This window comes from Oryzias latipes, chromosome 14, assembly GCF_002234675.1.
Source record: "Oryzias latipes chromosome 14, ASM223467v1".
NCBI classification, from domain to species: Eukaryota; Metazoa; Chordata; class Actinopteri; order Beloniformes; family Adrianichthyidae; genus Oryzias; species Oryzias latipes.
The window spans coordinates 28,714,652-28,729,881 of record NC_019872.2 but is presented as its reverse complement, the minus strand read 5'-3'; the positions used below and the strand labels follow the sequence as shown (position 1 = coordinate 28,729,881).

The following is a 15,230-nucleotide window of genomic DNA, read 5'->3' as shown; positions in this document are numbered from 1 at the left end:
AACAGTGAGGATGAGTGATCTGTAAGGACAGGTGTGGTTTAAACCAACAGACTCCTCTGGATCATTCGCTGTCCTAGAAGTTGAGAAGAAGTCCTCAAACAGATCAAAGGAAGGAAAGAAATGTTTGACTTTTAAAGTTCAGTTATTGTTTGGTTCTGAGTCTAAAGGAACGCTGTCAGGCAGCAAAAATGTCTGCAGTGAGTCTCTTCTTCTTCTTGCCGCTGTGCTGCAAATGTCCGCACACCTGCACAGGTCTGTACAGGCTGGAGACACACCTGTGTATGCTGGGATGTTAATGACATGGGAGCAGGAAGGAGGAGCAGGGGGTCATCACATGGTCACATAACTTTAGAAAAATAAACATGCTGCTGTGCTTTTGACTTTACTTTTGTTTGTTTTTTCTTAAATCTACCCAAAGACAATCTCGGTACTTCATACCGGTGCCGTTTCTTGACGTTAAAGCTAACATGACGTTCGTAACAGCGATGGAGGAGAGGCTTTCTCACTGCACTGCCATGGCTGCTGCCGGTGGAGACGCTGAAAAAGATGCACCCCTGCAACCGTTTGCTCTTTCCTCATGAGGTTCAGACGAGGGGGCAACAAATTCCTTACGCTGGATACTTTAGCGGTACCAGCGTGTGACCCGGCAGCTGACTGTCACCAGGATGACCCAGATGCAGGACCGGGCGACAAACCGAGAGTTTGTAATAACTAAAGAGCCGCTCCAGGTGGGAAAAATCCACAACATGACAGAACTCAACACTGGAATATCAGATAAAGCAAGCTGCGTTAGAGCAGCAAACTAGAACCGTTTCATTGCAGCTCAAACTAACTCACCTAAAGAGCAGGCAGCTGTGTGCCAATCCATGGAGAGCCACCAGAGAGGGGGCGGAGCCCCCCAGCCAACCTGCACAGAAAAACACTAGAAAGAGGAAAAACACAACAGAACTGACAAAAATGCATCCACGCACGACTTTTAGGACATCTCAGAAACGCTGAGAATTGTCGCTGCAGCTTTGTTGGTTCCGTGCCATAAAATATTCATCCATTGTTTTCCTGTTTCTCTTTCTTTATTCTAGTATCTTCCACCATCTTTTGCTGCTTAACTCTGTCTAAATCTTTCATCTATTTCAACCGTTCAACTTTTCAAATGTTCAGCTCTTTTAGCTTTTTCCAGCTGTGACGTCTGCTCCTTCAAATCCTTGAACTTTTCCAGATATTCCAGGATTTCTAGGATTTCTTCCTCCATTGAAATACATGGGGAATCCTTGGTGCAGAAGCTCGCTGGTTCGATACCCGACTCTGACATTTTTCACAAGCATATTTTTTTTGTTATTGTGCTGTTTTCACTTTATTTGTAGTCAGCTTTGATCATTTCTTAATTTAACTATTTTTTTTCCAATAATTCCCTCTTAAGTTTCGCTGCATTTTCTTCTGGAAATGCAGCTCCTTCTTGTTTTATTTGAATTTCAAAATGTTGCTTTTTACATTTAGCTTTGATCGATTAATTGTCGTTGTGATGTTTAGTTTGTTTTTGTGAGGAATGGTGTGATTTGTCCTTCTGGACCACCATAGCTGACAGATACTGTTTGTTAATAGATTTTTTTTAATAATATCAGTTTGCAATGGTTTCATAAATGTGGTCTGCTTTTGCAAATATTTAGGTAAATGTTGCCATAAATTTTGATGATTTGTTTTGGTGTTTTCTCATTTTGGGCATTGAGAAATCGACCCAAATGGCTCTTTATGCGTTAAAGGTTGCAGACTTCTGGCTTTAGGGTTTGGGTTCAACTGGACCTCCTAACAAAACAGAACCAAACCATAAATAATTTTGATTTTTGAACTTAATTTGTGTTTATTTCCAGCTGATTAAAGTCAAACTCTTGCTTTTTCCAACAGTAACGTTAACAGACTGTGGAAGGGGAGATTAAAAAACACAAACCATGCAGTAAAAGTGAGGATAAGCTGGTTAGTTGTTGACAGAGGATTTGATTAAATGATGTTCCTTCACAACATTTGCGGAGGATCAAATAAATCCGCGATGATCTGATTGGAAGAAAACATGTTGGAGCAGTGTTCATGTTCTTGAGGCCTTTGTCACTTCTGCAGGGTGTGTCAAGAATTCAGGCTTAATTACAGGACGCCACAGAAGGGCGTCACTTTGCGGTGAGTCCAGAAAGCGTAACATGCATGTAATGTTTTTACTGTCAGGGCATAAATCTGTAGAGATTTCTGAGCCAAAGAGGAACAAACATTTAGCTTCTTTGCATAAACCGAGATCCAAATATAAAGCCCGACGGTCAACTTTTTCCTTCGCTGACAAACGTGATGATTTGGGTGTTTGATGTGGCTCTGCTGCTGCTGCTGCTGCTTTGCCTCGGCGTTCTGAGTGAACGGATCATTCTTTTCAGCCTGCAGGCACACAACGCTGCAGATCTTTGTACTGTAAACCCAGATTGCTCCACTTGAGCAGCTGGTTGGGATTCAGACATCATAGACAGGTCTTTGCTTCGTCTGCTGGCATCCGTGTCTGCCGCCTCTCTGTAGATGGTTGGGTAATTCTAAATTAGGCAGGCAGAAAACATTGTGGTTTTGCATCGTCATTCGAGCTGCAGGCAGAGCTGAACATGTGATGGTTGGAGCTCCAGTTCGGTTCATCGCAGGGACTAGAGGACACTCGGAGCTTCAGAAGGTAGAACGTTTAAAACTGACAGCCTTCAAACAGATGCTGGTCCATAGCAACTGCCCACTTATACAATGCAGCTGGATGTTTTCTCCTCTTTGCTTCAAATAAATGTTCCTTAGCAACCAGTGTTTACATCAAGAATCAAGAAGAATCAAGAATTTTTATTTGTCACATACAAAGTTATATTATATTTAGCAAATACAACCAGTAGTGAAATGTACGCCAGGTCCGCTCCGTGGACAGTGCAAATAATGCAAATAATTAAGAAAAAAAACAGCATAGATGAAAATATACATAATATACACAAGTAAAGCTATGTAGAGATGAAATAAGAAAAAATGTGTATTGAAAAATTAAATATAGAATGCAAAATAAAGTGCATGAATGTAAACTGTAGACTTAGATAATTAAGATACACGTTTACCAAAGGCTTAAATCCACATTGAGACAGTGTATGGGTGGAATCAGTTAAGGACACGCTTTTTTGTGCAAAAAGAGAATTTTGTCTCAATTACAATGGTCGTGTCTCCATCTGTCACATTCTGGTGAGAAAGCAAGCAAGATTGCAGGTTGAAGGTCAGAGGTCACCACTAATAGTTGTTATGAAGGCTAATTGAGATTTGAAAAAAATTGCTTTTTCTAAACTGAGGATGCTTAAGTCTGAGCTGGGAAATGCATTTCCTCTGTTTTGAAGGCTGGTTTGCACAGCAGGGAGGTAAACGTTTCTTCTTCATCTAAATTTGGTGTTATCACCATGGAAACATTGTTTGATAGACAGAGTAATTGATCTTTAAAAGAATAATTTAAATGTTTCATTTTTTTGATAAATCCATGCTTAAACCAGCGACCTGTGTACGACCGGTGTACCCCGCCTTCACCCAGCAGTAGCTGGGATAGGCTCCAGCATCTCCTCGAGGCCAAAAGGGAAATGGCGGGTTTAGAAGGCGGATGGATGGATGGATTTTTGGATAAAAAAGTAGTAGTTGTAGTTCCTTACAATCATAAAATTGTCTTTTTCTTCCACAATGAGCGTCTGACATGATTATTTCCCCAAAAACAGAAAACAATAAATGGATATTTTTATTCAGCATAGTGAGGAATTTCCTCATATTACTGTCACTAACTGGTGAAAACCTCTTGATTGGGAGGAAATGTTCTCCCACACAAAGACACTCAGAGACTCACACAAAGAGGCTGTGTTGTAAGGCGACTCCCCTCGCTCCAATAGCAACCTCTTGGGTTACTCGGTCACTCAGAGTTCTGAAAGCCGGGCTGCACACAAACCGTCCTCACGCGGACCTGCCGACTGCACGGAGGCGTTAGGTTTCTGCGTTTTTGGTGTTACCGCTTTGTGATACGTCACCTGCAGGCAGGAGCGATGAATCCAAACCAAACGTTTGCTTTGGAAACAGGAAAGAGCTGCTTCTGACACACAAACATGACCTCATCTCATGGTGTCATTGTTCTGCTCAGAGAAAGTATAATAATAATAATAATAATTGATACTTTATTTGTCCCACAATGGGGAAATTCTTCTCCACATTTTGCCCCATCCCCTGGGGGGGGGGGGCGGTGAGCTGCAGACTAGCTGCGCTCGGGGGGGCGACAGCTGGCTGGGGGGAGCGGGGATCGAACCGCCGACCCTTCGATTGTTGGACGTCCTGCTCTGCCGCCTGAGCTGAACTGCCGGGCAAAAGATTTCTGGTTGGAAATTTCACACTGGAATTTAATTAACAGAAGTTTATTGGATTTATATAAATATTACCATAAATGCAGAAAGTACTCATCTGCGAAAGTATTTTAAAAGGTAATACATACTGTAGTAAAAAAAAAAAAAAAAGTTGTAGTTGCAAAAGATAAAAACTGATTTGGTGACAGAAAAAGATGTTAAATTTCTCAATCCTGAAGGATGTAACAAATCATTGATAAAATGATGGACACTGCTCCTGCTTAAACCAGACTCTGTCTGAACCAAAATCTATTTTATTGCCCCCCACATATGTATGGCAATTTAAAATGTACTGCCCTGACTATGACAGAATCCTAACATTTAATACAAATGCAGAGAAAATCAATTATTTACTATGAAGACAGACCTACAGAGAACTTCTAAAGGTTTAAACAACTTCTTGATGCAAATTTTTTTTAAATGGTTTATTTCAAGCAATCAAATAGGAATAATACACAAAAACAATACAATCATCAGTTATACATTCATACAATAACTAATCAAACTTGGTATAATTAGACATAAAATTAAGTATTGCTTGAAAGGGAGTGGAAGGAAGCGAACTTATATAATCCCACCCTGTTATACTGTAAGCATTTTATTACATGATTTATCAATTATCAAGAAGTATCACATGCTGTAGTTTCACAGATGACCACTAGAGGCTGGTTGCAGAATGAATAGTTGAAATCCCAGGTTTCAACATGTAAAGTCTGATTTAAAGAATCTTTTCAACACATTTTGCTTGATTTCTTATTCATAAATAACCGCTTCGGTGGAAGTTGATGTTTGGATGAGGGTGGTGGTGGTGGGGGGTGATTCTGTTGTTATGCCCCTCTATGTACCCCCAGACCAAAATAAAGGTGTAAAATAGATTGTAGGGGTGAACTGCCATAAATCTAGTACTCCTATTCTCCAGTTTTTGTTGGTCCAGGGAGGTTAGTGTTTGTCTTTGTTTCCCCTTTTTCTTTTGGTTCAGGTAAGATTGTGTTCTGGGCTTAGATAGTTGCAGTTTTGTTTGTTACCTTTTGCTTCACTTTTAGTTCTTGTTGGTTTTTATTCATTTATTTGTAAATAAATGTGTTACATTTGTATCGAGACGTTCTTTTGGTGTTTTTGTTTACTTAAATTTGGTGCCGAACCATTACTTTTATTTTATGCTCCTCGAGGTTCCCCTAGACATCAAATGGGATATAACACTATGACATCATTACGTTTTACACTACAGAAAAAGTCTAAAACTGATGAAAACCATCGGCCTTGTTCTTGTTATTCACATGTTTTTGTTGAACTTGTAAGTTAACTAAAAATACTTTTAGAGCTTCATTCCAAAAAGGCTCAATTGTTTTACTGCATTTCTGATGACCCACATCACAAATATCAAACTCCAAACCTGGGGGGTGGGGGGTGGGGGCAGCATATTTTCCAAACAGCCTGCCATACTGTGAATGGGATCCAGGTGAGGTTTCTGAAAAACCAGCAGCCTGTAGCCTGACATCCCATAATGACCAACAGATTAGTAGAAAATGTTGAAGTTAGGGAATTGTTGCTTTGTTTAAAATAACATATAAAACTTTTTCGGGACCCAAGCAACTGTAGTAGTAGTTTTTAGAGGATTTAAGTACATTTTGACCGGACAAAAGATGTTTTTCTCTGGTAGTCTGGAGGTTTAGAGCATCCATATTTCAAAAATTGTCATGCTCAATGAGAATTAGTTTTTCTATTTTTGTTTTTTGTTTAAGTAATTTGCTATTTGAATGATCTTTGGAAATACTGTGCAAAAATGATCAAGGTGTTTCTCCATTCTGGAATTTTAGGCAGCAGAGTTGTGGCGAGGCTCCTGAGTTTTTTTCAGAGACCCCGCCCCTCTTAGCTGTAACGTTAAATTATGTACATTGAAAAAGGAGGAAAGAGTTATTAAAAGTTAAATGTTTTAATAATCCTCAAGCTCAATGTGAGTCACATGATCACTGAAAGAGTGCAAAACAATTAAAAAAAAATATTTTTAAAAAGTTCTTCCTGTTTCTGTTCTTTAACTGGGACGGTCCTCACAGAACAGACAGAGGTATCCGTACCTGTTGGTTTAGTTCCCTCCTTCACCTGAGGCACTTCTGTTCCAACTGTAACTGGACCAACTTCTTTTTCAGGAAAATGTACAGATTCCATAGTTTATTTTGGAAACAAAGCAGTCAGCCTGCAGAGGTTTCAGTTTCTAATTTAGTTGAAAATGTTTGTTTTTTTGTAATTTTGAAAGATTTTCTGATGCATCACAGGTCTCTAGTGGGTTTGGATTGGGGTCAAATTGACTAAAAATGTCAAATAAAATACAGATTTTGCACACTCATGAGGTCATTTAGTTCATATTTCCATCCATCGTCTCTTTTGTAAACATGCAAACCAGTTTTTGATCAAACTAAGATAGCTTGGAGGATGAAAATAGTGTACAGTGTGACCGGCCGTCTACTTCACCGCTCAAAATGGGAAACTGTAAAACAAATCCTACTGATTAGAGAAATAAAGATTTATCTGCTTCCAAGGTGTGGAGTTCAACTGTTGAATCAAATAAAGGCGTTGGCGACGTTTCAGAAAGTAATCAGTTTCATGGAGGATAAATCTTCAGGTCCAGCCCTTCTTCTGAAACCAGAGAAACTCAGAAGCTTTCAGGAGGACGGAGATGTTTTCAGACGTCAGCTGTGCACTTGGAGCGCGATGCGTTCAGGATCGTCCGGACAAACCGGAGGTCTTGTAAAGTGACCGGCCGTTAACCGGGAGCTTTTGTTTTTGTCCAGACTGGTTCACTCTCCCTTTCAGTCACGGCGGGAATGACTGGTATGCTTGTGAAGCCGCCACAGCCCTGCAGACACACCCACCTGCTCGCTGCTCCACCCGCTAGTGGCTCATCTGCTGCTTCATTGTAACAGGCAAAATAAATGCTGCTTAGTGACCTTTGACTGTTCGGCTGTGCAGGAGTGTAAACCAAACTCGCACTGTCAGCCAATCAGGATCACATATCTCAAAGCCTGTCTAAGTGTCACTTGAGTTTCTTGATTTGATGCCAAACTTCTTATCCAAACGACGAAAGCTGGCGGGGTTTGATGAATGCGTCTTCGTGGGTGTGTCATTGCTGTTGCTGTTTGATTAATTATTTGCCAGCAGAAGCAAAAAAAAACGTAACGAGTGTCTAAATGTCACATGAGAACTCGCTGTGACAAACTGCAAATGGCATTTTTGAGGCAATCTTCTGCTTCAAACATGTTTTTAAAACGTGCAAAATGTTCTCAGAGTCGTCCCGCGGTCTGGAATCTGTGTCAAACTGTTCCAGATTCACGAGGATTGATGCAGTCAGACCTGGTTTCCTCTGATGGTCCTTTTGGTTCTGCAGGTGTGAAAGTTGAACTCTGATTTGGACCACTACTATAAAAAAATGTGTTTTTAACACGTTCTTTTGGCTTTTTTTCATGGCAGAGGACATTTACAAAGAAAATTAAGCTCAAAACAGATTTTTTCTGTTCAAATTGTGAATCAGGATCAGAGGATAAAACCGCATTTGAAAAACATCATAATTGTGATGTAGAAAATATGATGGGCGGGGCCACAAGCTCCCTGCTCCGCCTCATTCTGATGCAGACATGTAGATCCAACGTCTTTGTTTTCCTGGTCTGACCTGGAATCTGGGTCTAAACTTGACGACTGGATAGCTTCAATATAACTCGCCATCTTTGTTGCACCGGTAATATTAGGTTGGCTTTTGTGAGGGGCTGTAAGCTAGCAGGAGAGCGTGCAAACAAATGAATTACAAGACGTAGGGAAAGAAGAAAGAAGATGCTGTAAACTTTGTCCGAACTCCCTCTCAACCCCAAAAAGTCTCCATAGTGCAGGACTGTCCAGTGTTCTGAATTTCAACACAATTAGGACACATGCTCACTACTTATTTTGTAATATTAAAAACCTGATAACTAGTTAACTATTTACATAAACCGCTTATGAATCCATGGTGTTCTGATGATAAAAACTTTCTAAAAAGTAAATGTTCATACATTTTTCTGAATGACACATTCAAATGCAATGCATTGTGGTCTATATTTGCCACTCTACTGGACATCAGTTTACTTTGGTTTTATGCAAAGACTTCTGAGAAATTCTGAATTTTGGAATTGATTTGGACAGGTTGAAAGAATGGGGAAGAATGGGGGGGGGGGGGGGGGGTGAAAAAGAATGAGAAGAATGGGGGAAGGAATGAGGGAAGAATGGGTACAGTGAATTAATCGAGGAACTTTGACTCAACCTTCATGAAGGAATTTGGAAATGTCTGCTGGTTAATGTGGTGCAGTGAGGAGCCACAGGCGCTTCTTCAGACATGATAGTGGACAAGCAAGACTTGCTGCTTTTTTCTTTGTTCATGTTTCAGGCAGTAGCCTACTCCCCCCTCATTTATCACGAAGACGTCCATGTTTGTAGGAAAAAAGTCAAACTTTTAGTCCCCTTCTCTGGTATTAGGTGTAATAAACCAAACAACACTTAAGTTACATTTTAATAAACATCAGCTATGACTCCAAAGATTACTGTAGAAACTTTGGACTAAAATGTTTTAATTAAACCACAATTGAGAAGCTCTCGACCTGAAGGAAGAACCCTAATGTACAGCTCAGCTTCATGCTAACACATGAAAACGAGTGTGAACCTGGAGCAAGTTTGGCTTTCTAACTCAAGTAAAAACAGTTTTTTATTAAGTTTCAAGTCTTTCGAATGCATAACGGTCTATCCTCTCCGCATCTGTTTTTCTTCTTTATTTCTCCTTGTTTTCTTTACAGTTTGTGTGTCTGCGCTTCTGCGTCATTCTTCTCACACCTTCAGGATGTTTCTCTCAGTAAACTGAACTCTCAGAGCAGAAGGTGGTGACAGCGAAAGGTTTACTGGGCAGCTCCGATGTTTCGTTTTCCTCAGAGCTAGTGTGGAATCTGGTTGAACAACGTTGCGCAGCTACAGGTTGGAAATTTTAGAAAGCATTGCATCAGCATCTGTCCTCACCTGTGTGGGAAAATCCAGGATTTCACACCTACCTGACAGTCCTGACTAAACCCATGGGCGAAGGCTTATCCACTGAATTTGTTTGTGGGTGAAGGAGTGCTCACATTCTTTTCTTCTGACCTGGTCCAGTCTAGAAGGTCACCAGAGGCCTTTGCACAGTTCCAGAAAGCATCTGCATAACTGCAGAGAGGAGAACCGTTTCTAAGATTCACTTTTATCATAAAGAGCATCACATGATCTGAAACAGTAGCAGATTTTCCAAAGGTTCTTCAGACGGAGAATCTTTAGTGCTCGGTGGAAATGACGCTCAGGTGGCTTCAGAAAACCAGGTCAGATGCTGCAAAGACAACATCTGTGATGTTTGGCAGAGTGGAAGAGAAGCATGGAGTTTGCAGGGTGACAGGTTTTGTAACCCTCCAATCAAACTCAGCTGTGACTGTTCTTCGGTGTGTGCGTTTGTGGAAAGTACGAGTGTGGCATGAGCGAGTTTTGAGTTTTTAATTGCAGTCAGAGACAGCTGTGTTGGTTTTCAGCATTAAAACCTGTTACTTCTGCCGTTTCACGTTCTTCTGAACTCATAAACCTTCCCGCTGAACTGCAGGTGCCATCAGTATTTGGATTTATGGATGTCAGAACTCAAGGAGAGACACTTTGAAATATCACCAAAACAAACTATTGATAATGAAAAAATGATGTATTTTTTACTGAATCAGTGCAGTTGTGTGAATCTTTGTGCAACAGGAAGTGTTTTAGGCTCTGCAACAGAAATGTGCTAAGTTGGAAAAAAAACAACTCAGATGCATTTTTTGGATGCCAACCTCCCTGAAAACAAAACTACTGATGGTAAAGAGCAGCCATGGCTCCTTTGTTTATAACCATGTGGTTGACAGAGATGACTGAGGATTGAACTGTTGTTATTGCTAAACTATGCTAAAAAGGCTAAACTAAACTGCGGTAAGGAAAACCCCCCTAAAAAAAAGTCAGGAAAAAAAAGGAGAAACCTCAGGGGGGTCCACATGAAGGAGGGATCCTCCCCCAGGACGGACAGGCGATGCACCAGAACTCTTAGAGAGGAATTAGCTAATCTAGCTCTACAACTACACGTCTAAATAGTCCAGCAGATGATCTTTATCCAGATGGAGTTGGAGGACGGAAAAATAATCTGAAATCTCTTCTTTGGATTTTAGCTTGAGGCCTGCAGCTCTGAGACGAGCTGCACGGGGGGGGGGGGGGGGGGGGTTGTGTCTTCTGTGGCAGAAACTCTTTTCAGTAATTAACTTGTAAAGAAGGAGGAGCAGCTCCCTGCAGCTACAGAGCAAAAGGCCATTTCAGTGGAGCGAAAGAAAACATGAAAGAAACTCTGGAATTCCTTTCAGTTTTTGTTTTCCTGCACTATGAGTGGTGTTTTGTAGTTCTTGATAATTCCACTTCAGTTTTTCTTTATTGTGCAGTTTTTTCCACACAAAGTCAAACTTTAAGGTTTTTTTATTGTCTGCTAATTTACGCTTTTTATTTCCTAACAAGATGAAGAAAAACATAAAAACGCTGCAGGAAAAACAGATGACAGAAATCTTTTCCTTGATTTGTTTCCAGGACGAAGTCGTACAAGAGGTGGGGGAGGATGAGTATGTGGACGATGGTGGAGAGGTGGAGATCGAAGAGGTGGAGATAGTGAACGTCGTGCAGGCGCCGCCGCCATTGTCGAAGAGGATGTCCAGGATGGAGCTGAGCTCTGAGCTGCGGGAGATGCCGGAGGCCCCGAAGCTGGACACGCGGTACTTTGGAGAGCTGCTGGCCGAGGTCTACAGGAAGAACTGCGACATCCACTCCTGCATCTCCGACCACGTGTCCAGGATCCGCGGGCAGTGAGTCTGAAAACCTGGAACATCTCAAATGAGGAGAAATTCATATTCTGAAATGAAGACGCAAGAATTTCTGCTGATTAGTTCAGTTTCATTTGACCACGATGAGCACCAAAGCTCAGAGACAGACAACAAAGCTGCTGTTTGATGTTTGCTCAAAGCACGAGGAGGAGGAGGAAGAGGAAGAGGAGGGGAAACGGCATCAAATACTGATTTGAATAGTTCCAACAGGAAACATTTCAGCTCCCTGGTTTTTATTTCCCTCCAGAATGTTTGGAATTTCTTTGAATATTCATTTGGGCAAAAAAAGAAAAGAAAATCCTAAAAAATTTCTTTTTTCTTCTTAAAATTTTCTCTTGTCAAACACAAAAGTCTGAGCGATGTTATCTACGGAGGCCCAGAAGGGTCACAACATTTAGATTTCGCAACACAAAACAAAATAACACTCTTGTCACTTTTGTCACAACACTAAGAAAATTAATTCACAAAACAAAATAATAACTCTCAAAACAATAACACAACACAATAAGTCACAATGCAACACAATAATTCAGAATAAAACACTTTATCTCTAAATAGAAGTATACCTACAACGTGAGGTTAAGTTTTAGCTAAAGTGTTGTGTTGTGAGTTATTGTGTTGTGAGTTATTGTTTCGTATTCTGAGTTAATTATTTTAGTGTTGTGACGAAGTGCAGTGTTATTTTGTGTTGTGAAATCTCAAGTGTTGTGTTGAGACCCTTCTGGGCCACCGTAGGCATCAGACTAGGGACGACAGTCAGAGTCTGCACTGGAACGTCCAAACCGGGTCCAGCGTTTCAAAAAACCGTCTTCCAGTAACGGCCCGTTTGTGACGGCTTAATCAGGGTTAATGGTTTTTGTTGTTGTGTCTCAGACAGACGTGTGCCAGTACAGGCACAGAAATATGTGGATGTTGTCATGGCAACAGACGGCGTGTTTTGCCGCCTGGTTCATGTGCGGCTTGTTCAGGCAGGTCAGTTTCGGTGGATGTCGTCCGCCTCGTCATTCCTGTGGTTTGATGTCACCGGTGTTTAGTGCTTACAGTAAACCGTCATGTGACCTGCAGAAGCCATTAACAGTCAGATTACTCAGAACTTCCTGTTAAAGGAGGCGTTGCTTTCATTCGTCACTCTACCACCGGCCCACTCCTGTCTGTGGAATCGTGAGGGGGCGGAGTCAGAGGATGGTAGATGGTTTTTCCAAGTCTCTGAATTTTCAACAGATTTTAGATTAAACTAGAAAACATAAAGGTGAGAATCCATGTTTTCCTTTACCTCTACAGTATTTAGTTTATTTTTTAATTAAGATAAGTCCAGTATCATCACAGAACTCGGTGAAAAGTCCATCTTTCTCCCATCCGTCTGCAGTTGTCATGTCTACACGATTACACCCAGAGTTGATCCCAAATAATTTAATCTGGATTAGAGGGTTGCTCACGTTCTCCTTTCAACACCTTTTCCCGAGAAGATCATTTTGGAGATAACGCATTTCAGGATAAGAAAGGAAGATGTGCTGCAGCCTGTCAACACTTCAATCACCATGACAACCAGCATCCATCCATCAGCTGACAGTCTTTGCTGAATAAAACAAAATCTTTCAAAGCTTTGGTCCAAACTCAAAACTAAGCCAACCAACAATATGCCAATAACTTTTTTTTGTTGCTCCACTTGCAGAATGAATCAAATAAATCTGTTTTTAAACTTGAAAAGTTAAAAAGAAAGTGTAAAAAATGCATTTTTGACTAAAAAGCGACAAATAACCTCCGAGGTTGTTGTGGTTTCTGGCTGCTGGAAAAGCTGACAGAAACCCTGGCCATCAATATTCAGAACATTCCAGGGAATCTAAAACGGCACCAGATCTTTAAACATCACAAAGTAATCAGATAACATGAATCTGGATCTGATGAGTGTAAACGAAACCAAAGGGACGCTTCCACATCCCAGTTATCCAATCAGTGAAACGCTTCTGCAGCAAAAGAGCAAAGACGTTTATTTTGAGTCCTGTCTTATCCCAAATGCACGTGAGAAAAAGTTACACTGCGGACTGTACTTTCACCCGCACACAGACACACAAACACTCCTCTGTCAAGCTGCCTCATTCACTGTTTGTCTTTCCTGTGTTTGTTTTACAGGAAACACCAGCTGGATCCCAGCAACGACTACAAGGTGAGAAAAAACCTGCAGCAGGAATGCTGAGAAAGATGTCCGAGCTGAGCCTGCCAGACACGACTCGGGTCAAAAGAAGTCTCAGTTTGCTTATGTGAATGTTTTGTTTTTTTGTTGTGTAGCTGGAGAGAGATGAGGTGGAAGCTCTGATTCCCAAGGGAGCAACTGAACTCACCAAACAGCAAATGCGTTACCTGCTTCAGGTGAGAAAATGTGGACAAACCAAGAGTTAAAGTAGACTTAAACCCCACTGACGTAGTCTGAACCGCTGCACATCCAGAGGTTCAGACCAGACCAGATGTTTCCTCTGGTGATTTCCTCCAGAAAATCTTCACCAAACGCAGCAACCAGTGAAACCTTTACGGACTTTTCCTGACGCCGTCAAAGACCTTAAGAAGGTCAGACTGAGCAGAGAGACGCGTCAAGCAAACATCTCTTTTAACCTCGCAGCACCAACTAGCATCAACCATAAACGCAGTTGGACACGAAGGCCGTCCTTATGCAGCAGAACACCCCCCCCCCCCCCCCCCGCCAGCTTCAATGGCTGTTCATGCAGCCGTTCAAATCGACACACACGACCCCCCCCCAAAAAAAAGTCAAAAATTCTTAAAGTTGGAAAACTTTTCAAGAGCTGAGTAAAAATCTGCCAAAGAGGTGAGAAAAATAATGTTACCAAGAATTCATTACAAGACAGAAATACTAGTCACTAAAACATGTTTTCTTAAACTGATATTAATTCACTTTTAAATGCCTTTATGACTAAATCTTGAAACAAGTATGAAGTTTTAGTGATGTGATGATGAACAGCAGTTTCAGCTGAAGAGGAGCTAAACTCCTAAAATACTAAATAAAAAGGTTAAAATGAATTCCCAAATTATTTTGGAGAGAATGGGTTCTATAATCTGACATTTGGTAATATCATGTAAAACAGCTAAAAAAGATACTTAAAAGACTAAAGTATACACCAAAGGAAGATATAAAGAAGTTAAATGATTGTGAGCTGAATGGAAATTGCTGAAAATGCTAAATTCACTGCTATTGCAATGTTTATAAAAGAAGACACAAATGCCAAATCTGTAAAGTTTTAAGTGAAGAACGTAAAAAAAAAGCTAAGAAATATAATTATTTCCACTGAAATAAAATACAACTTTTGTTTGATAAAGTGAATCATTTACCCTTAAACAAAATTAGGCTTTAAATCGTATAGTTTAGTGTAGTTTGATGATAAAACAGACAAAGATGTCCTATAATTCTTCATAGAAACTTCAAAATAAGGGTGGAGGTTTGTTGGAGCAGAAGAAAAGAGTTTCAGGTTTTTGTCTGTCCCTGTTGTCGCCTCGCTCATGTTTGTGTGTGTTTGTGGGGCAGACCCGTCTCACCGCTGACAGGAGCATGCGCCTGCTGCTGTCCACCTTCAGCAGCCTGAGGGAGGAGCTCATGCAGATGTCGGAGGACCTGCGGGTAAGAGCTTCATCCATCTGACGAAGATGAGCTGTGGCTGCGAGGCCGAGCTCAAACCGAACCCTGAACGCCATGATGTGAGCAGCTTTCTGCAGAAACAGAAGAAAATCGACGTTTGTGACGAAGCAGAGACGCCGAGGAGTCCATTTTATGAGCAATAATAACTAAAAATGTCTAAAAATAGGTGAACTTTAATGTAAATGACTGCAAGTCAGGCTGCGTTTACTGCAATTTGAACATTTATAATTAACACTTTTTTCCCATGGATCCACATGAAGT

General features: G+C 40.9%; 1 protein-coding gene across 2 annotated transcripts in view; it reads left to right on the top strand.

Moving 5' to 3' along the window:
• Positions 1-15,230, top strand: part of pof1b (POF1B, actin binding protein) — a 33,777-nt gene that overhangs the window by 6,047 nt on the left and 12,500 nt on the right. For both annotated transcript variants that reach the window (XM_023962735.1, XM_023962734.1), the window contains exons 3-6: positions 11,037-11,308; positions 13,457-13,490; positions 13,613-13,693; positions 14,859-14,951. In XM_023962735.1, the coding sequence (XP_023818503.1) occupies positions 11,037-11,308; positions 13,457-13,490; positions 13,613-13,693; positions 14,859-14,951 (480 nt within the window). The remainder of the gene's footprint in view (positions 1-11,036; positions 11,309-13,456; positions 13,491-13,612; positions 13,694-14,858; positions 14,952-15,230) is intronic.